This window comes from Dasypus novemcinctus, chromosome 5 (assembly GCF_030445035.2).
Source record: "Dasypus novemcinctus isolate mDasNov1 chromosome 5, mDasNov1.1.hap2, whole genome shotgun sequence".
In the NCBI taxonomy this organism is placed as follows: Eukaryota; Metazoa; Chordata; class Mammalia; order Cingulata; family Dasypodidae; genus Dasypus; species Dasypus novemcinctus.
The window spans coordinates 64412755-64438723 of NC_080677.1; the positions used below are offsets into that span (position 1 = coordinate 64412755).

General features: G+C 36.5%; 2 protein-coding genes across 4 annotated transcripts in view; one reads left to right on the forward strand and one right to left on the reverse strand.

The window, feature by feature from the left end:
- Positions 1-25969, reverse strand: part of ZNF804B (zinc finger protein 804B) — a 576346-nt gene that overhangs the window by 545468 nt on the left and 4909 nt on the right. The window lies entirely within an intron of this gene.
- TEX47 (testis expressed 47) lies at positions 3704-5581 on the forward strand. Of its 2 annotated transcripts, none has more exons than XM_058297020.2 (2): positions 3704-3772; positions 4761-5581. In XM_058297020.2, exons 1-2 carry the CDS (start codon positions 3748-3750, stop codon positions 5510-5512), a joined length of 777 nt encoding a protein of 258 aa, XP_058153003.1. In that variant the 5' UTR covers positions 3704-3747; the 3' UTR covers positions 5513-5581. The 2 variants fall into 2 exon arrangements, 1 of the variants encoding a protein (XP_058153003.1); XR_011648756.1 differs by lacking the exon at positions 3704-3772 and adding an exon at positions 3779-3856 and having other exon boundaries at positions 4761-4849.

The following is a 25969-nucleotide window of genomic DNA, read 5'->3' on the forward strand; positions in this document are numbered from 1 at the left end:
TATACTTTATAGGGTTGTTGTGAAGATTAAAATAGTTGATACATGTAAAAGCACCTAGTGCATGGTACACAGAAAATGCACAATTGATAGTATTTAGTTTTTCTAATCCCTTGTATCTGATTCATAAGGACAAAAGTACACTGGGAGTGTCTTTATACAGAAACATTTGGTATAAAGTAAAACTAAAGCATTGGTATATAGGGATTAGTATGGTACATTGTTTGCAACAGTTATACATTGTGTATTGAATAAGTTGAATAAGGAGGATGCCTCAGTAAAATAATTGAAAGAGGACTTGGTATAATGAGGTTCATTTTGGGTTCTTTCACTTATGAGTTGTTTGAACTTGGATAGCTACTCAATGGCCTCTCTCTGGGAGGAATGGCATGGATGCATCTTTATCCAGATGAATAAACAGAATAGTTTTCCTATTTTAATCTCCACCTGAGGATAAATAACTTACCCTTAATGGAGGAAAGACAAGGCTGTGGCACCTGAGAACTCAAAGGCTGAAAGATCATTGAAAGGAGAATATATAATTGAATTATATAGCCAGTAAATCACAAACTGTCCAAAATGCAACTTCTTATCTTGTGATATAAGCAATCTGTTTGAATATTTCCACTCAGAAGTTTACCCTTGACACATCAGAGTATTCTGAAAAGCAAAGCAAACAAACAAACAAAACACAACAAGGTATGACTTTCAGATAGCCAAGTGACAAAGAAACTAAACTTTGGAGGAGGCAACCCAACAATGAAAAGCACATTGAGAAATGGAAAAATACATTGGAAAAAATGGGATGCAAATATAAATCAAGCTATATATAGTGGTCACAAATATTGTTTCTGAAGGTATTAGATTAAACCATATGAAACTGCCAATTATAAATTGTTTTTAACTTATAGAAATTACAATTTCATATGTTTGAAGCTAATACCTATTAGACTTTGCTAAGAGATTATCACCCTTTTGAAGACAGGATGAATTAGTTATTTATATAATTTAATTGGAGAATTATAATAATGAAATATCCTTAATATATATATATATATATTTTTTTTAAGATTTATTTTTATTTATTTAATTCCCCTCCCCTGGTTGTATGTTTTCTGTGTCTTTTTGCTGCGTCTTGTTTCTCTGTCCGCTTCTGTTGTCGTCAGCGGCACGGGAAGTGTGGGTGGCGCCATTCCTCGGCAGGCTGCTCCCTCCTTCGCGCTGGGCGGCTCTCCTATGGGTGCACTCCTTGCGCGTGGGGCTCCTCTACGCGGGGGACACCCCTGTGTGGCACGGCACTCCTTGCGCGCATCAGCACTGCACATGAAATATCCTTAATTTTATATTAGGTTTCTATTGGAGGAGCAAAGAATTATGAATGAAAAGGGGAACAAAAGTACACATAGGGAGAAAAATCATAATTGAGCTTCTTTTTATAGAGACAAAGAATTAGACAAATGTAGTAACCAAGGAGATGCTATGTGAGGAGTTTTGATCAAAGAAGTAAACTGAAATTTAGGAGAAGGAGTGAGACAGCAAGGTATAATAACAGTGGAAACAGGAAGCTTAAAAACGTAATTCAGGCGGCGGACTTGGCCCAGTGGTTAGGGCATCCATCTACCACATGGGAGGTCTGCGGTTCAAACCCCGGGCCTCCTTGACCTGTGTGGAGCTGGCCCATGTGCAGTGCTGATGTGCGCAAGGAGTGCCAGGCCACACAGGGGTGTCCCACGCGCAAGGAGTGCGCCCCTTAAGGAGAGCTGCCCAGCGCGAAGGAAAGTGCAGCCTGCCCAGGAATGGCACCACACACACAGAGAGCTGACTAAACAAGATGACGCAGAAAAAGAAACACAGATTCCTGTGCCACTGATGACAACAGAAGTGGAGAAAGAAGACGCAGCAAAATAGACACAGAGAACAGACAATCAGGTTGGGGGGGGGAGATAAATAAATAAATAAATCTTAAAAAAAAAAAAAAAGTAATTCAGAAGAATTAGTACAAGTTAGGCAGACCTTAAGAAGAGAGAGCAAAGCCAGGAGGGAAAATAATAGAACTATGGAACAGTTTGCATTATTTAACCCAAGAGGGAGGGGAGCCAAAAGGATACTGGAATCTGGAAAGATGAGTTAGAAATATTGCTCAAATCTTTACTGTAAATCCTCTACCTTATTTGTTCTAGCAGTTGTGCCCCCCCCCCTTCCTTATGGGAATAGAATTAAAATGAGAGAAAATACATAAATGAAGTCAACAAAATTAGAAGCAGGTCTATACATGATGTAGTTTCCCTTATCTTGAGGGATAGTCTTTGGTGAAGTTTGGGAGGAAATTGTGTTATAGAGAATGATGCCAAGAAGAGGAAGTGGCTTATCTGTATGAAAGGTAACTTGGGGTTGTGCACTCCAAATAGGACTTCAGCTAACAATGCCCTGTGTCTTCTCCCACTGACTTTGACCACATCAGGGCTAAGTAACAAACCATGAAGTTGCCTGTCCCTATTGTCTCCCTGGTAATCCCTTATTGGCGCTCGGAAAGAAATGCCGGAAGTCATTCTGAAACTGATGAAGGCAAATTCTCCCTCTCTGGGCATTCTTTGGAGGGATAGTAAAAGTAAGAGGACTTTGAAAACTCAGTAGGTAGCTTTTAAACTTTATGAAGCACACATATCATAAATTCTTGCAGTTTCATGATCTTAGGGAGAAGAGGTAGCCTGGGGAAATCACAAGAAATTTACTACTGTATTTCAATACAAGGAAAATTTACTTATGGCAAATTCAATAAATCCTGAAAAAGAATTTGAAAAACTTTATCATATCTGAAATAAAAACAAAAAAGAAAAATTATATAATCCAGAAATGAGAAGACTTTTATGATAATCCAGGTAAAGGGCTAGGACTATGAAAGAGGCAGTGGAAATCAAGAAGAAAATGTTAATTGATGATACACTTCAAAGTGAGTTAAAAGATTTTGTGACAGATTAGAAGTGGGGGATAACTTTTAGGAAACATGAAAAGGTGAGACCAAGTAGTCTAGCCAGGAGATGAGAGAAATAGTGTTAATTCAGTGATAAATGGAGATTGGTAAAGGGAAACATGATTAATAAAGAAAATAATAGTTCAAATATTGCCATTCTATGAATTGCAAAGTACTTTATCAGGATATGACGAAATGAATCACCAAGTAAGAATTATAGTTTGATTTTTACTTTTTAAAAATAAAGGTGTTTTTTAGCCTTACTCCTGTAAAATTAGGGTTTAGATATCACACATAAGCAATTTTAAGAGATGGAATTATTTTTTTATTCTAAAATTTAATTTAAATTCACATTGAATTAAGAAACTAAAAATCCTCTTATATAACCTTGTTAAAGTAGATTCACCATACACAGATTCAGGTATTTGTTCTTATAATCATTACTATGTACAACAGAACAGCTCTACAGCCTTACTTCTTGATAAACAAAAAGGAAAAACAAAATATTTAGGATGATTTCCAGGACTACCATCTGTCTCTTTCTGATTTACAAACATACCTGTCTAAAAATAAGTCATTCAGGAAAAGAATCCCTCACTTCTTTTACTGTGATGCTGAAGTGTTTTGGAGATGCACTCGTTAAACTAAGAAATGGGAGTTGGAAGTGAACTCTGGCCCTTTAACTCAGCTGGCATTCTGATTCATTCCGGAACTATGGAAATCAGAATAGAACACATTGGCTAGCAGGAGGGCCAGGGAGACTGGCAGTTGGAAGAGTGATGGAGGTCAAGCGGGACGTAGCAGGTAAAATCAAAGAAACACTTGAAGAAAGACAGAAGTGTTAAGTTGACTTGAAACAAACAAACTGTAAAGGATATTTGTAAGAGAGTAAGTTAAAAATAACAGCATTTTTATTTGACCTTACAAAGGAAAAAAGCTGGCAGGAATAAAAAGGGTCATTTCTGAGATTTGTTGATAGGAGAGAAAACAAGGAATCAAAAGTTGTTTGTTCTAAATTTGCAACACTATTGGCTTTTAATGTTCTGAGTAAAGATTAAATAACTGAATTACTATTTAGTGATGGCCACATTTTTTAATTTGTATAGACAAGTTACATTTATAAAAGAATCTGAGGAAATTGCCATAAAATAGCATTTTTAAAATTTGACACATCAAGAATGATCTGTAATAACTACTAAATAAATGAAGGCATGTTTTAAGGTGATACCACAGCTATTGTCAGTGTCAGTAGGCAAATATAGTCCTACTGATAATTTTCAAAATTATTAAGTCACCTTTCATAAAGCTGCATTATAGCTCACACATTCTCTCTCCATGTATATATACATATACATAGAAATAGATATATTGAAGAATCCAGCAATTGAAAATAAATTTATAATTGATTGAACAAGAAGATAACGTAAACAAAAACAGTGTAAGCCTGCTCTAGAATAAGTTCTCTTTTTTTCCCCAAACTCTAAATCTTTGGATAGATTTTTCCCTTGGATGTGATCATTAGTTACTTCATTGTAAGCAAACAAACAAAAGCCTTCTCTAATTTGAACTTGTTTTAACCATACCCTTCCATTTCAAAGAAGTTGCTTATGGATGCACTGGGAAAGGATTTTGCTTTAAGTAGCATTTGACAAACCGTAATGACTCATTTTTCTGTCAAAAGAAACAAAAATAAGAGTTCCTCATTGAGGAGGTATCCTGATAATATAACTATGGTTAAAGGTTAAAACCTAGAACAAGCTAGAATAAATAGGACTCATTCTGTCCTTCACAGGGCATCCCAGAAAGAACAGCAAAAGGACTTTTCCATTGGAATCACTTCTGATACCACAAGTTCCACGTGGCAATTACTTGCACTTTCAGGAGGAGAAACAAAGACTACAGCTAAAGAAATTCCTCCTTCACAGGATGTTTCTCGTGGCCAAGATACCAGCAAAGACAGAAAAAAAAGATATCACTGAATATTATGAACAAGTGTTTCAGTCCATTTTGAAACGTCACCTAGAAGAAGCAGTGACAGGGCTATTACTCATATACCCCACTTCCATTCTGCATATCCTCGAGTCCTCCAATGGGACTCTTTTCCAAATTCTTGTAGATTATGTCGACCATGAAGAAAAGAGTGAAACAGAATTTATGATCCAAGAAATGAAAATTATAGCCGTGTCCCATAACATCCCAACGAGGCTCTTCATGCAATGGCATGTGTCAGTAATAAAAGTGCCTGTTATGTATCTCAATGACGTCACACAGTCACAGTCCCTAGAAGAACTCATCTCAGAATTCCTCACTCAAACTCATAAACTGGCACTCCACCTTTATAAGACTGTTAAGGTGGGGACTAAAGGACCAGGTGATAACTTGCACCAGCTTGTACCTGAATTACTACTTCCAGAACAAATAATAATGTACTTGTGTAAATCTGAAGAATTTCTGGACCCAGAAACATTCCTAAAAATGTATAATAAGCCCATACATGTCACTTTGGATTCTGAGGTGGTATGGCCAGCTCCTTCCCGTTTTTAGGATTCAGAGAAGATGTGACCCATTTCTAAAGGAATTGATGCTACTTAATAAAAGGAAAATATTTCTAAAGATACTTTTCTTTTTAAAAAAAAAAAAAGGAACAGAACACTGCACTATGAACAAAGGTAATATACAAATCTTTAAAACAATATTGAGCTAAATTTGGAAATACATCTATTTGTTCTGATATTACATTAATAGGGGGGAGAGTTTAATAAGTTCTCTAATGCCTAGATAATTTTCATGAAACTAGTTAATAATTTTTTTAAAAATATGGGTGAAAGAAACAAACCCAAACACTTGATTCAGATTTTCATTCATTCTCTCAACTATTACTAAGTGAGCCACCACCAGACAGAAGTACTGGTTCTGGGGATCCAAAACTTAGGGTAAAGCCCCACCCTTGAGTTGCTTGCATCCTACAATTAGAGGTATGTGTAAAAGTAGTTATGATAGGATATGATATAATTTAGCATAATAATTATTATATATAGAAGTATAGGAAGAACTTTGAGAGCAAAAAGGAGTTAATTCTGTGTATTTCCTGCATTCAAAAAAAAAAAAACTAATCTTTGCAAATAGTTCCAAAGATCATATATTCTGAATTTTATAATCAAGAATATTGAGGTTATTATGAAGCTAAAAGCATGCTAGTTTTTTTAAACCACTGGGAAATATATTACCAGAAGATTTTATTCCTGCATGCAACATCATTTATTGAGTGCTTTGTATGCAATGGACAATTTGCCAGGTACTAGCTATACAAATATACAAAAGACATGTTTTCTATCCACCTGCAAACGTAAATGGTTCCATGTAAATTAAATATATATATATATATATATATATATTCTCAATTCAGTACCTATAAAACAATTGATTCAAGTTGGTCTCTCCCTTGACAATTTCAGTGATATTTATTTATGGTTGCATTTTTACCTAAAATATTAAGTTTTACCCACAAGACTTCTTCCCTTTAATTTGGAAGATACCAAGACACATTCTGGGGATAATCGAGTAGAGCACTTATATTTATTTATTTAATACTCACTGAGCCACGTATTAGGAGTTCATTTCCATTTTATTGAATGGCAATATCACCCAGCAGGAGTATTTGGAGTGAGAAGAACAGAGAGCCTGGGGCAAAAGCCTAAATAATGCCAACACTGAAGGGAAAAGAATAAGAGGAACCTACAAACATCTCTAAGGATTCCATTTTAATTGTCCAGAAACAGAGAAAGAAAATCAGAGGAGGGTGGTATGATGGAAGTGAAAGGAAAAGAATATTTCCTAAAGGAGAGAATACTCAACAGCAACTGCTGCCTAAAAGATCTTGTAAGGAAAGGACTGAAAAGTAGTTTGAAAGACCAAATGTTATTGGCGACTTGGGAAAAGCAGCTATTAGGTAATAAGTGGTGGTAGAAGCAGGAAGAAGTAGTTTGAGGAGCAAGGGGCCAGGCAAGGAAATAGAACAAGTATAGACAATGTTTCCAAAAGCTTGACTATTTGCAGGAAATTTGCAGAGGTTATTTGGGCAAACAATGTCCCTTTTAAAATTCTAAAAGTTTTTCTAATGGGGTACCACCTGTTTGTTCTAGTTTTGAGTGAATCATCTGTCCTTTCATGTGAGATTAAATGTCCAATGGCAGCCTAAAGGGAAAAGAGCTCTATCCAATTTCAAATGGCAATGATCTGGCTTTGTTTTGTAAAGGTTGTTATGCAACTCTATATACAATTCTGGAAAGAATGGTTACTCAATGAGCATGAGATCAATAATTGCACTAATCTCTAGAAGAAACATAGCTGTGCAGAAAGCGAATCTAACATGAGTGAGCTCTGATGTTATAGCTCAAACCAGACCTTGGATTATTCACTTGTATTTCCATCGTCACATATGTAGAGTTGACTGCAGATTATCTCATGTGCTTTGCCTGCTTTATGGATCAATCACATTGCATTTGTAAATTTTGCTTGGAAAGTCTGGCGCTTATCCAGACTTCTTCCTTCTAGTTCCCAGCCAGGGCATGGTAGGAAATTGCAAATTACAATCAAATCTCAATTTCCCATACTAATGACCTTAAAAAGCAATAATGCATGATCTAAAATGATGGTAAATTCATGAACCATTTATCTCTGTAATGTATATTCATTAAACTTGACTGTAAGTACATCGTATATGGCACTCATAAGACGATGATGAAGCCATTTCAAGTGAAATGACTTTAGGGGACTTTGAAAGTTTTCCAATTTCTCTATTTCAGTTTTGCTTCCTACTGCATCCTGTTGGTTATATCACCTTTTTATGTTAGGTGACATTAAAATAAACTGACATATTAATATTTTAAAGGATAGAGGTGACAATAAAATTCCATACACTCCTTGAAGCCTGTCCTTACTACTGGAATCATTTCTATGATTATGTCTGTCTACATCAGTCTCTCTGACTCAGTTTCTCAAATTACTCTTTGTGAAAATTTCAAATATTTGCAAAAATAAATTATTATAAAGAAACATCACTCACCTTCAATAATTATCAACATTTTATGATCTTTGCAACTTTCTTTTAAAATTTACTTTTTGTTAAGAAACATGAGTCTTATCTCCCTAAGGATATTGTAGATTACGAAAGCATGCCACTTTTAGAATTACAAGGAGCTTTAGACATTAGCAGGGGCTAGATACAGCCTATCTCTTATTTCATCTGGTGAAACCAGGACAATAACTCTACTGCTTTATTCCTGATACAGAATTTTTCCAAAATTCCACATATCACTAATGGTTACTTTCCATGGTCTTTTTAAAAGTACAAACAACATGTGAAAACTTGAAGTATTTTAAAGTTTGCCACATTAACCATATGATTATTGGGTTGAAATTTTAGGGGTGAAGGAACTAAGTGATACCCCGTGACAGAAAATAAAAGTCCTTTCTTTGGACTTTATTTAACCAGATCATCCAGAAATGTACTCATTGTTATCTTTTTGAGGGAATGATTTCAGCAGTTTCTATATTCCTTTCACTACTTCAAGGGAAGAGGTAATTAGCGGGTTACCACTCAAACTTTTGACCTATTGTTACAGGTGGCAAATGTTTCTGACACTGAAAGAATGTTTGGGGGTTTCACAGAATACTAAATTGAAATGAGGGTGCTGTTTTCCTTAACGGTCCTCTTGCCTATAAAAACCCTCTGTGGGATGATTCCTAGAAGATCCACTCACTCACATCTGCTTTACAGATGTTTACATAGGGTACTCTGCCATGCCAGAGGAACTGGCTTATAGGTAGGCATGTTGTACTAACAGAAGTACCCTGGCACTAACTGGTTCTTTCTTCCAACATTAACCAAATGATAGTTGTATAAGCACAGGTAATTAGTTTACAAATGCAATAAGATGCTTTCCTCTTTGTATTATGGAAGACACATTGAAGTATCTCTGATGAAGATGATATCTAGTGGAATAACAGGAATAAAATGCTTGCATAAATAGAACAATATATGCATATTTGCAATATAATTATATAGAGATAAGAGTATGAATGTGTGTGTGCAAGTTTATATACGCATACGTATGTATGCATATATAAGCTAGAGAAACCAATTAAGATATATAAACTGCTCCCAATCAAGTGGGAGAACTGGGGATTTAACTATCAAAGTTAAACCATGCAGTACAAGAAAGGCTTTGCAAAAATAATGCAGTTCATTTCTCTGCCACGTATGTCTTCCCCACCTACTGACTCCCACAGAAGAGAAGCTGGCCATACACTTTTCCCAGAATGTCTGTTCCCACAGCACCCTGGACAGGCCACAAAGTGTGTGGTTTTGTCTCCCTCTCTACCCAGCTCTCTCTCTCCCTCCTGCCCTGCTCTAGTACACACACACACACACACACACACACACACACACACCCCTGAAAGAGTCATTTTGTAATGACAGCAAATGATGAAGCTAAACCAAGAAAGAAGCAAAGATGAGATATTGGGAATAGCCAAAAAGCAAGGAGTCACCTCAGTTCCTGATTTCCATTTCCCATCCCTTTCTGAGGACTCATGGCACTTTTTACTCTTGAATCCTCCCAATCAATCAATTTCTTTTTTTTAACTTCAGGCAGGTATAGTGCTTATTTCTTTCTCTTGAAGCAAGTACTCCCTAAGCAGCTTGAAAAATATTTCTCAAAGCAATCTACTCACACATAGTAGAAATAGTTCTAAGTTTAAAGCTAGAAAATTTGTTTTCGACTCTCAGATATTCTGTAGTGTAACTGTGACCTTGAGAGAGTTGTTTAACCTCTTTGGGCCTCAGTTTTATTACATGTAAACCAAATAAGTACCCAAATATTAAATGAGAGTAATCATATGTGAAAATAGCCAGCAACTCAATAAATGTTTGTTGGATTAAGCAGAAATAGAAGTATGGTCAGCAGGGCTGCTGTTTCCCGGTCCCAGCTGTGAAAACAATTCTTCATGACAAGGACATAAGATGGTTTGCAATCTGACCAGCAGGCTAAGGCCACCTCAGGGATGACAGGCCAATTAGTCAAGCTGCTGATACACAGTGCTTCCACAAGGGCTAGGGAGTCGGGAGATAGCTTAGAACACCTCCAAGCAAAGTAAGGCTCAGGGTAAGTTTGTCAGCAGCTTTTGCTGCTGTGCTTAATATCCTCTGGCAGAATCTGAGCTATGCTTTGATAAATGCGTAAGTACCAGTTCAGACAAAGGGACCCTGATCAGTTAATTATTTTTTATTAGTATGTATTGTGGATATCGTATTTCCCAACAATAATATGAATTTTATTAAATTTACCTCACCATTGTAATTAAATGGCTTAATAAACTTTTGGTGGCATTTGTATTATTATTTCAGAGTCCACATTCTAATAAAATGAAAATGGCCTTATGTTGGTTTCAAAGGTTTTGCCTCCATTCTCCATTAAATGTTTCTAACAAGAAACTGGTTGTTTAATCATATGTACCTACCTAAGGGCAAGACGTAATAACAGCATTGTGCCTTGTCACTTGACATATATAAATTGATTGTTAGTGCTCACATTTATGAACAGAATTAGTACATGACAAGATAAGAAAATGTACATAATGATAAGTGAAGCATAAATAAAAATTTTTATTTCCTCCTAGGAAGAGAGAGAATTCTGGGTGTTAACATTGAAAAATTTTAATGTTTAGGTGTACTATATGTGAGGTAAAGTTGTTCTAAAAATGTTTGCTTTACTTTAGAATTCTTCATGCCTTCTTAGTGTCTTAGTGCATTCTTTATAGTTTTACATAATTACCACAAGCAAGAATTCTACTTTTAGTTTTCTTACTAAAGGGAAAGATTGAACATTAGATAATTATATCTACACTTGATTGGCAGTACATATGAATATATTTTCAAAATTTTGTCACCTAATTTAATTTTTTTGTATGTGTAGATACTCTAAATTTATATGTACTTTAATTTGATATTTCCATTTTTACCTATTCTAATAAACTAAAATGGAATGAATGACCAAATGAATAATAAAATCATGAACAATTTAAGAGATTTGTTGAGCATCTACTAAATCACAGACTCTGCAGCACTGAGGTACTACAATTAACTGGACAATGAGGGAAATGGATATGGCTCAACCATTTGGGCTCCCATCTACCACATAGGAGGTCCAGGGTTCGATGCCCAGGGCCTCCTGGTGAGGGTAAGCTGGTCCATGCAGCAAGCTGGCCCACACTGAGTGCTGGCCCATATGGGAATGCCACCCCATGCAAGAGTTCTGCCCTGCAGAATGCTGCCCAGCACGGGAATGCCGTCCTACATGGGAGTACCATCTGACGTGGAGAGCTGGCACAGCAAGATGACGCAACAAGGGACACAGAGGAGAGAAAATAAGAAGACGTAGCAGAACAAGGAATTGAGGTGGTGCAAAAGAGTAATCGCCTCTCTCCCACTCCGGAAGGTCCCAGGATTGGTTCCCAGAGCTGCCTAATGAGAATACAAGCAGACACAGAAGAACACACAGTGAATGGACACAGAGAGCAGACAACAGGGGAAACAGGGTAAAAATAAATCTTTATAAAAATAAAACAAAAAAAACAGTGGACAATGATGACTGGGAGCCCACCACCAGAGGATTGAAAGAAAGGGAAACAAATCTGTGAACCAAAAATTAAAATGCAAGTGCGCTGTAACAGAAGAATTTGCAAATTGCCAAGGTGGCACAGAAAGAGAAGAATCAATTCTCAGCACAATGATTTCATGCCTGTGCTTTCGAATCCAAAGGTCCTGGATCCAAGCCTCAGTTTTCTACCACTTTGTAGTTCTGGAGTGTGGAGCCTTGTCTCATCTGCAAACCTCTATGGGTTCAAGGATTAAGTAAGAACAATACCTGCGGGGTGGGTTTAGACACCAGAGCAGCTTCACAGACAGCTATAGGAGTTGCCAGTGGACAAAAGAAAGGATAAACAGGGAGCGTTCTCCTCAGTTTGGGGGAGTATGAGGGACCTGAAATGGTTCAATAATTTCCTTATGTAAGGTGCACAAGAAACTCCTGAGTTGCTTGTTTAAACTGAGTATGGTTAGGCCCCACCCCAGGCATTCCGATTCATTTAGTATAGAGTTTGGCCCTCAGAGTTGCCATATTTGACACGTAATTTGACAGTCTTATTCACCATCTTTATATTTCAGAACCAGGGAAAAATAACACAAGAAAAGGTACTAATCCTCAAGGACATTTAAATCAGCTGGCTTGAAGGCCTCTCTCTAGAACATTCATGAATTTTTAACCCCCGTTTTAGAAAACTGAACCATGGATATGTGATCAGGAGGATCAGGAATGTCCTCTTCTAGGACGTGTATCACACTTATATTTATTTTTTGAATGTGTGTTTTCCTTGTGAGACTCTAAACTCCATTGGGGCAGGTGATATGGACATAATGTAAATAGCAATATCCCCACCAGCAAGCACAATGTCAAATACCATTAATCAAGAATTTTGTTTTCAGGAAAATGGAGAATTTTTTGAAAAAGTGATTTCTTTAAAAATCTATTCTGAGGAACCTAGAAGCCTAGTTAAAAAGAAAACATCCTAATGAAAACTTTGGTTTTGGTCTTTCTTATTATATGTAATAATAATTCATAATCATGGGAGTTCCCATTTTGGAATGCTTACTCTGTGTCAGGTGTTTTGCATGCATTATTATTCCCAGGTTATAGATGAGGACATTGAGATAACTTCTCCTGGGTCAAACATCCTGTGAGTTACCACCCAAGATTTGAGCCTAGACCTGTCTAATTCCACACTTAGACATCTATTGCCCAATGGTGCCCATTAATGATTTTTTATCTACTGATTAAACTAAATTTCTCATAAATGTGTAGCTTTTAAAAAATGTTCTTATCATTCTTTTTATGCTAAGTTAATATACTGCTAAATTAGTAACCATTTAGATGATAATTTTAGTGTCTAACATCATTAACTTGCATTTATTAAACACTTTGTATATACCTTATATACATGATCTCATTTGATACTTCCAACAGTTGTGTGAGGTAGGCAGCATTTCTATTCACCATTTCACATGTGGGTTATCTGAGTCACAGAGAGGTTTGAGTAACTGGTGAAAGATCACACATCCTGTAGGTGGCAAAGAAGGGATCAAATTCATCCAGGCTCTCCTGTGATAAGGGCCTGTACATTGAAAATAATCAGAGCGGACAGGGCAGAGTTGGGTGAAAAAAATAGTTAGGAACTGAAGTTAGCACATTTGCTGATCTGATGGGGGACAGCAGACAAGCACTCCCAAGCTTCAAGCTTAGGCTATTGGATGACAACGACATCCCCAACTAAAGAAGATGCACATTTGGTGGATGTGCTGACTTCAGTTTTGGAGATCATGTGTCGGAGGTGACTATGGGCTATAATAACTAGTGAATAACTACAGGTGCATATGAATCTGAAATTCTGAAGTGCAGTAAGCAGAAAAAAGGCCCCAAAGATGTCCAATTCCTAATTCTAAGAATCCGAGAATGTTATTTTACATGGCAAAGGGGACTTTGCTGATGCGATTAATGTTAAGGACTTGGAGATGTTGAGATTATCCTGGATTATCCAGGTGGGTCCAGAGTAATCACAGGAGTCCTTAAAAGCAGAGAACCTTTTCTGGCTGCAGAGAACCAGAGAGTTGGCAGCATGAGATGAACTTGACCTATTGTGGCTGTCTCTGAAGATGGAAGGAGGAGGAGGCCATGAGCCAAGGAATGCAGGCGGGCTGGAAAAGCAAGGGAATATATTCTCCCCTAGAGTTTCCAGAAAGGAACACAGATCTGCTGATACCTTGATTTTAACCCAGTAATTTCAGACTTCTGAACTACAGAATTGCAAGATAAGAAATTTGTGTTGTTTTGAGCCACTAAGTGCATGGTAATTCATTATGGAAACAAATGCATTGAACATAAATGTATGTACCTTGAATTTTTGCATAAATTATAAAATGTTTCCCTCATTTCTTAATATCCCTCCTTCTTAGTTGCTGAAAACACTAAAGTAAGTGGTGTATATACAGTACTGGATATTTGATATTTTTCCATTGGTAAGCAGTTCTCTTCTCATCTTTCATATTCCCCTCTGGGACCAGAAATCTGTAAACCATGTATCCCAGAGACTCTTGCCAGATTGTATCTGGTTGGGTCTGCCAAAGGCAGAGCAGAAGTCAGGAGAAGGAAAGGCCATGATTTTCTTCCTTCTGCTTCTGGTTCCAGTTGCTTCGTATTAGCAGCACAATCGTGGCAGTAGCCAGCAGGTGTGGACACCAGCTGCTCAGGTAGCAGGTCCAGGAATATCACAGGACTGTGAGCTCCGGGATGCCTGCCAAGCAGAGGTGAGGCAGTTTCACAAGCAACCGCAGCACTAGCCCTGGGGCAGTGGCAGAGTTGAGTTTATGGGGCCTGGGTAATAACGCTTTTCCTTCAGCTCCTTTAGCCCTAGGGGCAGTACTGATTTCCTGCTGACACTAATCTCTGGGTAATATCACCTTCCCCCTTCCTCCTTTGCAGGTTTCCCAACATATTTGTGAACCATTCCGTATATTGTCTTCCCTCTGTTTTGAAAAGGCTGAGCATGGTTTCTGATATCCGGAAGGGACGCTGACTGATAAGATGCATTTTGCAGCATGACCTGGCAAATGATAAACGTTGATTGATACTTTCTCTCTTGCTAGGCACAGACTGTCCATGTATGAAAGCCTGTATCTCCGCATGGACCTTAAAAACCATGATAGTGTGTGCACATACAGGTAACATACATAACCCTTAGGCACATAACATATCCTCCTTTTCAAATAACCTAAAGTAGATTTGTGTTGGAGAGAAAGTGGATGGAGGGGGGAAAATCTGATTGTTTCAGAATTTCTAAAGGCAGTGAAAGATACTTAAACCCACTAGTGGGGCTGGATGATTATCAGCATAGAGATAGTAATTTTAGATTAAATATATATCCCAACAGAAAAGAAGGAGAAAAAAATCCTTCCACATGGCATCAATATCATGAAAACGACTCAGCTATCTACTTGACTCAATTTACGCTGACAAAATCCACAAAAGGAATAGAAAAGCCTCTTCAACTATATCACTGTCCTGAATTAAAGCTATATCAGGAAAGCATGGTGTAGCTAGCATTGTTAAAGTTGTGAAAAACCCTGGCTGCTGTTTACAATGGTTCTATTAAAACACAACCACAATAAAGAGTAGTGTTATGGAATCACACACAAGAGCAACAATTTCAATAATTCGACATAAAAGTGTTAAGGTCCCAGTCAGAGGTGAGAACATATTAAAATGTCAAGGAAACCTGTTTTTGACAGAACAAGCCAACTGCAAAAGGAGTTAACTACTGGCTGCTTTCCATTGTGCCTTTCTTATGTGCCAGACACTGTGCTAAGCACTTGACATTCACTAGCTAATTTACTTTTTCCCATAGCCCTATAAGGTAAGTAATATCACAAGCGCACAGCCGGAGGCTCAGAATGGTGTAGCAGTTGGGTAGCAGAGCTAGTTACAGCTAGAGTGGGAGGTCAAACCAGTTCAGTACAACTCTAAAACCACGTCCCTACACTTTTTATTACAAGAAGTGAACATGTGCATGCTTCCCAATTAAAGCTGGAGAGGGGGACAGGGAAATGCATAAAACAAGCAAAACATGTACATATACTGTCCCCCAAAAGGCCTACACACACCACTGCTTTTAATTTAAATTTTAAAATAAAAATAGAAACACAAACTTGTCACCAAACAGCATTGGAAGGGACTCATCCGGTAGTGCCCCCACAAGCATTTCAGAGAGTCAGAGAAGTGGCTCATATCTTGTTGTCATCTTCAGAGCAGTAAATGATTATCGCGTTGGGTTTCCAATGTTATTTTATTAGTAGTCTCTAATATCTTTTGGTCACATTTCTTTTGCAAAGACTACATCAGTTTACAGAACTGATTCAAAACATTTAAAAATCTCCATTTTCCCCTTGTTTTCTTGATAGAAATGTTACATATCCTTAAAGCAAAAAAAAAAAAAAAAAATCCTCTTGTGGCCAGACCACATCCTAGAATAGCAAAAAGAAGTATTCAAGGTGAACTTTAAGTAATAACATCATTGCTGGGTATAGATCCATAAAGTTAATTCTCAGTTCTTTCTATATAGAAGAAGGGGCCTATTTATAATTAATTTACAGCACAAATAACTAAGATCAATGACAATTCAACTCTGACACTTATTTTCTTGTTTGTAAATCACTTTTTGAATTTTGTAACAGCAGCATATACACACTCACAAAAACCATTCATAGTTACCTATCTCATTCGGAACAACACACAGGAAGTAATTAGAGAGCTACAGAACAAATGAGTGATTAGTGCTGCAGTGAGAATAAAAGCCCTGTTGCAACCTGAACATTGTTCCTTATTTCCTTGTTACTGGCAGACCGGGTCCTGCCCGTTCACCCCTGGCCTGGAGTCTCCAGCGAGTCCTGCTGCAGGGCTCTCCACATGGGAGCCTCCTACTCATTCTTCAGGTCTCAAGTCTCAGGTTACACATCTTTTACACCAGCACCAGCACCTGGTACAGGGCCCATTGTGTGGCAAGGGACTCAAAAGGATTCGTCCAATGATGATTTATGAAGATCTGAGCTCCCTTTCTCTTATGGGCTTCCTCTTCGTGGCCTCCACACTCTAGAGCCCTTCCAAAACAAAAATTAAAACTCATCTTCAACGCTCCCATCCTCTACTTTCCTAATCCTCCTAAATGAACTCCCAGCCTTTTCTCCAGGCGCCTAACATCTGAGGCATTAGGTGAAGAGAAGTACCTTCCTTGGATCCTGTAATCCTGCTGGAAGGAACAAGCTCTGAGCACTGGAGAAAAGCAGTGCAGTATGGCCAGGTCAGGCAGGGCCCTCAGTGCTGGCCGCAGACTGCTTGCCACAACCCCATCAGCAGGCTTACAGGAACTCCGCCTTCAAACCCTGGCATCCCCTTGGTCTTGTGTAGGTGGCTGATGTTTCAAAACAAAAACTTATGATAGGTCTATAAATTCAATTTTAGATTTGTCTAGGTTTAAATTAATTTTAAACTCTGATCCTAGAACTCGGTGCCTTTGGACCAACTGAACTACTTCAACTTGAATAGTAATCTCGGTTCATCAATTTCAGACTTTTTTTTTGCTTCTGTTTAATTCAGAGGAGATGTGTGTAATTAACCAAAGCTTGTAGCTTGTTTCACTTCCCAGGACTCCTTGTTTCATGGGAAACGTATCTTCTCTTCCCATAGTGTGATTTATTTTTCAGTTCTGCTGCATGACCAGCAAGTGTCCGGTACATAGTAAACCTTTAACAAAAATTGGCTGAATAAACATGTGAATCAATGAATGACTTTGACTTCCCAATTGAAGCTTTTTCTATTTTCAATTCTAGGAATCTTAGGTTTCTCCTAGGTGAGTCTTCTGTGTCCAGATTTCTTCCCTAAACTCAGGCTAATTTCCACATGGTTCTGTTTAAAGACTATCTCCCTCTGCATGGGCTCTCAGCTCAGAGCAAAGTTCTTGGGCTTCCTCCAGCTAATCCAGTTAGGAGTCCTTGCAGGTCGAACTCCCAAAGTCACCTTAATGTTTTCCGTAAAACCTGCAAACATAGAGCATCTAGTGAAGGAATTTTTTGGTACTATATTAAATATGTACCTGAGTTACTTCCAGATAAGATATCTGCATTTTAACCAAAATTTGAAAACAGTAGGTTCTTACCTTGCAGGGTTTATCAAATCATAAAGCCTCAGGGCTTATGCCTCCTGTGATCCCTGCCCAGATGGAAAGCAAAATGAAGGCCGTTTCATCATCCAAGGCCTCCCACCCCTTCCCTTTTAACCAAAGCAGAGTTGCCCTTGTCTATTTTGTCTGGCTCCCAGGATTTTCTTTGAACAAAGGACACTAGCTTAAAATATAAAACAGCCTGGGAAACACTGGTCAAACATTCATGAGTTATGTGAGGGTGGTAAAAAAATTAAAGGCTTTCAAGATCAGAAATTGTATCCTAGGACCAGTCTTAAATTCATCACTTAATGAAGAATTTAAAACATTCCCTACCTGAATTTTTGTCACACAGCCAGACCACACGTTATATTCAGTTACTGTGAATTTGCTCTAATTCTAAAACCTTCAGGTTAAGCGATGCTACTATAAATCCACCAATGCCACTTCCTATGAATATATTACCCAAATCACATTGCTCTCCAGCCCACTTTCTCACCTACTCTATTCACTGTGGAGAACTGGTTTCCTGTATCGCTTTCAGGGGCAGAGTGTGTCCTGATGATCACAGGAAATGTTACAGAGTGTGATTACAAAAAAACCAAACTGACACCTATGTGATCTATTATTAAAAGAAATAAATAAAGAAAGTATACTTATTTTATTACTTTTCTTTATAATGGAATTACACAAATCTCCCTTAAATGATAAGGGAGCAAATTTTTGTGATTGTTTGCCCAACAGCATCATATAGAATTCCTGAACTCATACCATGTAGCATATAGATATTGGAAAAGGAGCATTAATTTGATTTAAAATACATGATTCATTCTACAAATATATTTAAATTCATTTAAATTAAGATTAATTAATATAAGCATTGTTTGGGGTTTATAATTTTGTTGGCAATCTGTTTCCATAGTAACAGAAACTTGTATTCTATCCTTATGAAATTATAACTTTTGTAATAAAGTTTATGTATTATTTGCACATAAATTTAATTTTTATGAGAAGTCCAAGATTGAGGCTTCTTTCCTTTAATCGTTTATTCTTATCTTGCCACTAAATACATAATTCACATCTCCTTTCAAATAGTGAAAACTCAACAGAGTCATTCCTTACCACTTGTAAGAGATCTGCAAAGCTACACAATGGGCAGATCTTTGAATTTCCACACGTAATATTAAGGAAAAGATAATGAAATTCTTCACAGAGGTCACCCTGGATATATTCCATGTGTTGTATTAGCATAAATCAATTCATTCTTACCTGGTCTGTATTCTCTTGTTCATCTGTTTCAAACAGTTAGCAAGCTCACTTGGGCCAATGTGAAGCAAAAAAGTGAAGCAGCAGAAACACTGTCCAGCTACCAACCAACCAACCCCCAAAGGAGGGCCTTAATTCACGTTTGCTGTCAGTCGAGGTGCAAATATGTCCTCCTTTCTAAACACATTTTAACATTTTATTTTTAAAGGGAAGGCAGTTTATAATTTACTGCCTCACAGGGGTACACCTAAGACTTCTGGAGACATGTAATGTTCTCGATTAATATCGAGGTCATTAAAAACTGTACACTTAGGATTTGTGTCAAATTATATATTATGATATTTCTCAATACAAAAGGCAAAAAATAACATTAAATTTAGATACTACAACATCTAGCATAGAAATTATTTGACATTTCATGACATCATAATTATTCTTCCAAAAACCAGTACTTTTCTCCCTGGGCATTTGCAAACATCTAAATGAAAGACTAAATAAACTGAGAAGGATAGCCTTAAGACGTACTTTAAAAAGATATTTGTGTTCGGGTGTTTGCCCTCTGGAGAGAGAATATACCCTGTATTTGGTGAAAAGTAAACAATATTTGAAAATGTAGACTGTATTTTTCTAAAAATATGATAATGTTTTGCAGAGTTTACCACTTTATGAATGACATAAGCACCACCAGCAAAACTTGTATTACATGAAAAGTATAATAAAGCATTTTGAATTGTAGAAAGTTCAATGAATATACAAGAAAATCACACAAGTAATGAACATGTCAGAGGATGGACTTTGTTCTCATGAACTTTTCAGTCATTGACATGATTTAACAAACAAAAACTACCACCTTCTTTGAATATTTGAAGGAATGTCATATTGAAGAGGGCTCAGATCTATTTACTTGCTACAAAAGTACATAGTGAGGAGCAGAGTAGAAGAAAGGAGGCAGAGGGAGATCCTGCATTAATTATGTTAATCTCACAAGACCATAAATCACCTTGGTAATCAGACAGAACCCCACCATGGCAACATGTTCAAGCACATGTTGGGCAGCCATAATAAGGTATTTTATAAATTTCCTATTCCTTCAGGAACAAATTACCACTAAATTGCTGGCTTAAAACAACACAGATACATTCTCTTCCAGTTCTGGAAGTCAAAAAGTCCCAGTGGGTTAAAATGAAAGTGTTAGCAGGACTGCAGGTTTTTCCAGAGGCTCTAGGGAAAAATTGATTTTTTTGCCTTTTCCAGCTTCAAAGAGGCCACATCCACTCCTTGACTTATGGCCCCTTCCTCCATCTTCAAATCCAGCAGCTCAGGATCTGCAAATCTCTTTCTCTCTCTGACTCTGACACTCCTGCCTTGCTCTTATAAGGAACTTGTGATTATACTGGCCTCACCCAATCTTCTCATCCCAAGATTCTTAACAAAATTCCTCCATTTGTAGGTAACATATTCACAGGTTTCAGGAATTAAGACATGGACATCTTTGAGAGGCCATTATTCTGCCTACCACAGTGGTATATTAGAAAATTTCCAGTGGGAGGTTAAACCAGATTGCTAAGAGCCCTTCCAAGTTTCAGATTCTATAAATAAGGCAGATGAATCAACAATCTATTAACAGCTATAATAAAAGTTGATTTGTATTAAGAACCTGACTGTACAATAAATCAGTCTCTCTATTCCAGAGAGTATACCATCTTTCCATACATCCACCCTAGATATCTGGATATTTTAGAAAAAAATTCATTATTTAGAAGAAATCTAAGCTCCTCTTGTGGAGAGGGGCCTCATCCTATATGCTTAGTTAATATCAACTGGCTACCACAAGTGCTAACAAAAACTTGTTAAGAAGTGTGTGACTGCTAAGTTCACACAACTAGAGAAGGATGACAAATATGCAATAATCACCATGTGGTTACTCCTTGACGGTACTTTCTTAGGGGCTGTGGTGGCCACTGATGAGGAAATTATAATCTCTCTTTCAAAAAAGAAGATATATAAGTATCACTATTTTTTTTCCACTTGCATACTCCAAAATAGGACAGGAATGATCAAGTTGCCAACTCGTAATTCATTTCTCAAAAGCTATTAAATATGTGCCAATAAAAAATATTGCTTAATAACTCAAGTAAAAATTTCATCCCTTTATATTTAGCCAAACTTCAGTCTCTTGCAGCTTTTTGTAAAAAAAAAAAATGTTCTAAAATAGTTACATGGAATAAAGCACTCTACAATTTGAATTTACTAGGAAGCATTAAATTATACTTGAAGCAATTGACCAAATGATCTTTGTAGATAGTAAAGTGAGAAACATCGCCATGAAAATTGTGATCTCTTAATCCATCAATAGAACAGTGTGCATTCTAAAGAGTCTGCCTGACCTGTAAAAATTCTCTGTAGAAAAGTTTTCCTAAGGCAGTTACCACCAGGTAACGTATTTATATCAATTAAATTTCTATTAAAACCCATGTTTTCTATTGAAATCATTAAATGAATTAAAGAAAAATTATCCTAATGGGAATTTTGCAAAATGTGTTAAAAGTTTTTCCCCATTACACCATCAGATATGTGTGCACACATATGTAAACACACACAATCTGAGTAATAATAATTGCTAATATTTACTGAACACTCAATGAACATCAGGAACTAGGCTTAACACAACATGCTTGGGACCATACTTTCCCATTGTGAAGAAGAGGAAACTGAAATTAAGAGAAGTGATAAAATGGCTATTCAGTGGAAAAACTGGAAATTGAACTGTGCAGTTTAACTCCAACTTTCTGCTTGTCCTCTGCCACTCTATCATTTGTTTCCAACATACCAAAGGTCAGGGGAAATATACTTATTTGTAGTAAACCATGGAAAATGAAAATATAAAGATCAATATTTGTGTAAGTTAATGCTCTTAAGCCCAAAGGATATACTGACAATTTCCTTACATTTCACTAATTTAAAAAATATATCTATTCTAAAGTCTATTCCTCCTTTTCTGGGGCCTCATTGCAGTGCTACTGGATAAGAGGTATTCAGAACTATTGATTAAACCTAAGAGGCTTCTAAAGGACAAGATAAAAATTTAGGTACATGACTACATGGCAATCTCCAACATTTCTTCTATCAGCTACCCTGTTATCTCAAACAGTCCAATGGCAGAGTTTTGAATGATGAAAAGTCTATTATTGTATTGCCCACTGCCATTCATTCATTCAACAAATATTGGTTGAACGAGTATAGTAAACCAGATGCTGTGCTCAACTTTGGGATATAAAGGTGAAAACAGACCTGAAGCCAAGAATCTCCCATCCTATGGCAAAATGAGCAGCAGGTAAACAATTAAAGTTCAGTGATAATCAAGGCAAACAATTAATGCAATGGCAGTCCCAAGAGAAACCAATTGTCCCATGATAGGAAACTGAGTAGACTTGTATGAGGGCCCAACTCTTTAGTGAGACTGAAGGAATGTATAGGCCATGGCCTAGAAATAAGAATAGAAAAAGAGGATGTGTGACAGAGGGGACAGCAATGTGTAATAGCATAAAGATCTATAAACATATGTCAAAGTCAGGAGCTATGAATAGTTCATTGTTGCTGGAGAATAGGTTCCGAAAGAAGAATAAATAGAGTCAAACCTGCAGATGCAGGTGAGAGCAGGGTGATGAAGACACTTAAATACCACATAGGGGTTCTGGACATTTTTAGATAATATGAGGTTGATTAATATGGCTTCTTTCATGTCTCATCATTTCACATTCAGATGAAGCAACACACCAGGGAGAGCTAGAATTAAGTGTAGTCTTCATCTTCTCAATCATTCATGAGGCTCCAGGGGGTTTCATGGTCATTTTATGTTCAGAATATTACTTTTATTGCATTTGTAAAGAGGAAATGCATATAGCCTTTGCTTGCCAAGAAAGGTGTTAGGGGATATGGTTATTCATAACAAAATAGAGATCTTGGAAGGATGGATATATGTGAGTATGGGGGCAGGGGGTATGACTGTGTGTGCCTAGGGCTGGGGAAGCACATGGCACAAGGGAAGTGCTGAGTAATAGCTGTGGGAAGAACACTGGTAGGTGGGTTCTGACTGGAGAGATGGAGGAATCTCTAAATTCTGAGCTAGAGATGAAAAGCAAGAAGGTATGTGGGCATGGTGGAGAAGAAACATGAATGGTGATAAGGAGAGTAGACAGAATAGGATGGTTTGTATCCTCTAAAGACTTGATTTAGAAGTGTATGCCAAAATTTATGTGTGAACCAAAAAAATACTGAAAATTTGGTACAGGAGGACTGAAAAGAATAAGGATATCAAGAAAACTAGGAGGGAGGTAGAAAATTGTTCAAGGGGAAAAAAAACAGGTATTATCCATTTCAAAATAAAATATTTTCTATCGCTTACACCTACACAGAAGTGAAATAAAATTTGCCAAAAGGAACTTGACAAATGTTGAAGAAAAAAAATTGACAGTGCTAATTATGCTTGCTACAAATGAATAATCTGAATACTCTCCGTGAATCATTCACAGAGCTGTCCAGTATACAAATTCTGAATGTCATCCCTATCTTTGAACATTAATATTTTATTTATTTATAGCCTGACTTGCTTCTTCAAAAGACCTAAGTTAACTAAAAGAAACTTTATACATTAAAATAATAAAATATAAACTTAAACATATAAGAGCCAAGGAAAGTAAAATAAAAGCTAGCCTGGAAAGTAGATAATCAGGGGTAGATTTATCTTGTTGATTTGAAGGCCAACAGTCATTACCCATCTCTTTGTTAATCACAGGTTTGTCTTTGGGACTCCTACCAGTCAAAGAAGAAAAAGAAAAGAGTTAACTACATAGTTTTATTTATCCATGAAGAAAAAGTGTATTATCTGCTCTTTGGAAATATATATCTAGATTTTGGAAATTAAGTCCAAATGAAAAAATTTCAGATTTAATACATGTTACTAAGGATCCCTCTCAGGAAAACTGAGATCATTAGTGAATATCGAAAAAAAGCAAACAAAAAAGGCCTTTCCATTTTAAATACTACGAAATATTATTTTGCATTGTTTTTTCTTCAATAAGCAGTGTCTTAATTACAACAAAGACTTGTCTATATTAAGAATTTCTTTTCAAGTTCAGTAAGTACACACAAACCAGGAGACATGGTGAAAATTGGAGAATGGTATATTCCTATTACAACATAATTATACCTTTTCATAAAAATATATCAAACATTTAATTTCTCTCTCCAGACTTTAACCACTAAGTCAACCTGATTTATAAAAGCATAGGAGTCTATCTAAAAATAGTTTATCTCCTGTCATCATAAAAGCATTACATGATTTTGATGAAAAACTATATTTCTAAAAATCAGACATTTTAAAACAAAGTGCATTTTTTCTTTCAATGGTGTTTCAAATAATTATCTACAAAATATATACTAAAGACTTACTATGACAATGAGTATTTTGAACAAGCCAACCTCACACTACAATAAACTTGTAAAGTTATTTGAAATATATATTATACTTCTTGCTTCTTGTTCCCAACACAGCCTTAAACCTATGAGCATTTCAAGTTCTTACCACATAAAAATATGTTAGTGTACACACAATGTGCAACAAAAACCTCACTGTTACTACTAAGTATTTTTAAACTACAAATTATTAGGTGCTCTGCTAAGAACCACCCATATTTAGCCTACTCATGATCCCAACATGTTTTATTTTTATTTCCAGATTGCGGGGCAGAAAACTAAAACAGAGAATTTACCTCAATTGTATACTTAAAAGAAGTAAATCAAGGGATCTGATCCATCAATTTTCAAATTTGAGATAAATGTAGTATAATCTACTGTAAATCACAAATTATAGCACTCAACTACTCATCTGATTCTTCTTATCATGGAAACTTTTCAACATCAGGTAAAAACAAATTTACATCCTAAAAATCAATTCTTATTTTCTAATACCAAATTCAAGTTTCTGAAATAAGTTTGTTGGGGCAGAAGAAAGGGCCAAAAAGTCTATGAGAAAAGAGGAAGTTGCTTAATGTTCTCTTTGACATAATAAAGAAAACATTAATGATATAAATTATAAGTATTTTTATTGAAAACATCTGAAAGTTTCAATATTAAGGTAATATTATATATTCATGAATTCAAGAAGAAGAGGCATGCAACTTCTCTACGGTAGGGCATGGCTTCATAATTATATTTGGCATATGAAAAGTGCATCCGTTTGTGAGCATTTTAAATGTGCTTCACATTGGCTTATTAAGCATAATGAAAACACACACAATTGAATATTACAAGCATTAGAAAAAAGAACAAGGTTATAACTGCACTCATTTCCTCATTTAAGTACTTGCCTAGATGAATGTGCCTTCAAGGTAATTAATCTTTTTGAGAACTTCTTTCATTTGTTACATATGCATTTGTAGTAAAAACAAAAGGGGGATTGCTTAACAGGATTTTTTGACCAATTTAAAATAGTGTTTATTTACATGCCACCTCCTCCTCCTAGGCAATTTAGTCAGATATATAACTTAGGAGACAATCATTAAACATTTGAAAAAAATTCCAAGGACCATGATATGTTGCTCAGATGGAAATCCCAAGAATTTCTTTCACACCAGAATAACTTAGAGGAAGTTGATAGGTACTTCCAGCAACAGATACTCCTGAATGTCTGACTACAGTCCTTTGAGGAATAAGCACTTCTGAAGAAATATCACCCTATCCCGCTTCAAACGAGTGTTATATAAGCTAAAAGTGTACCACAGATAAAATATATAAATATGATTAACATTTAATCAATAGGTATTTTGAATATTTTCACCCTTAACCAGATACAGATTAAGTATACTCTAATAAACCATACTCAAATGAATATAAATTTGAGAAGATATCATT

Excerpts from the sequence above, each read along its gene's own strand:
- TEX47 (XM_058297020.2), top strand. The coding sequence starts at position 3,748 with ATGGAGGTCAAGCGGGACGTAGCAG. Across the intron at positions 3,773-4,760 it reads GGTCAAGCGGGACGTAGCAG|GGCATCCCAGAAAGAACAGC; the intron begins GTAAAATCAAAG and ends TGTCCTTCACAG.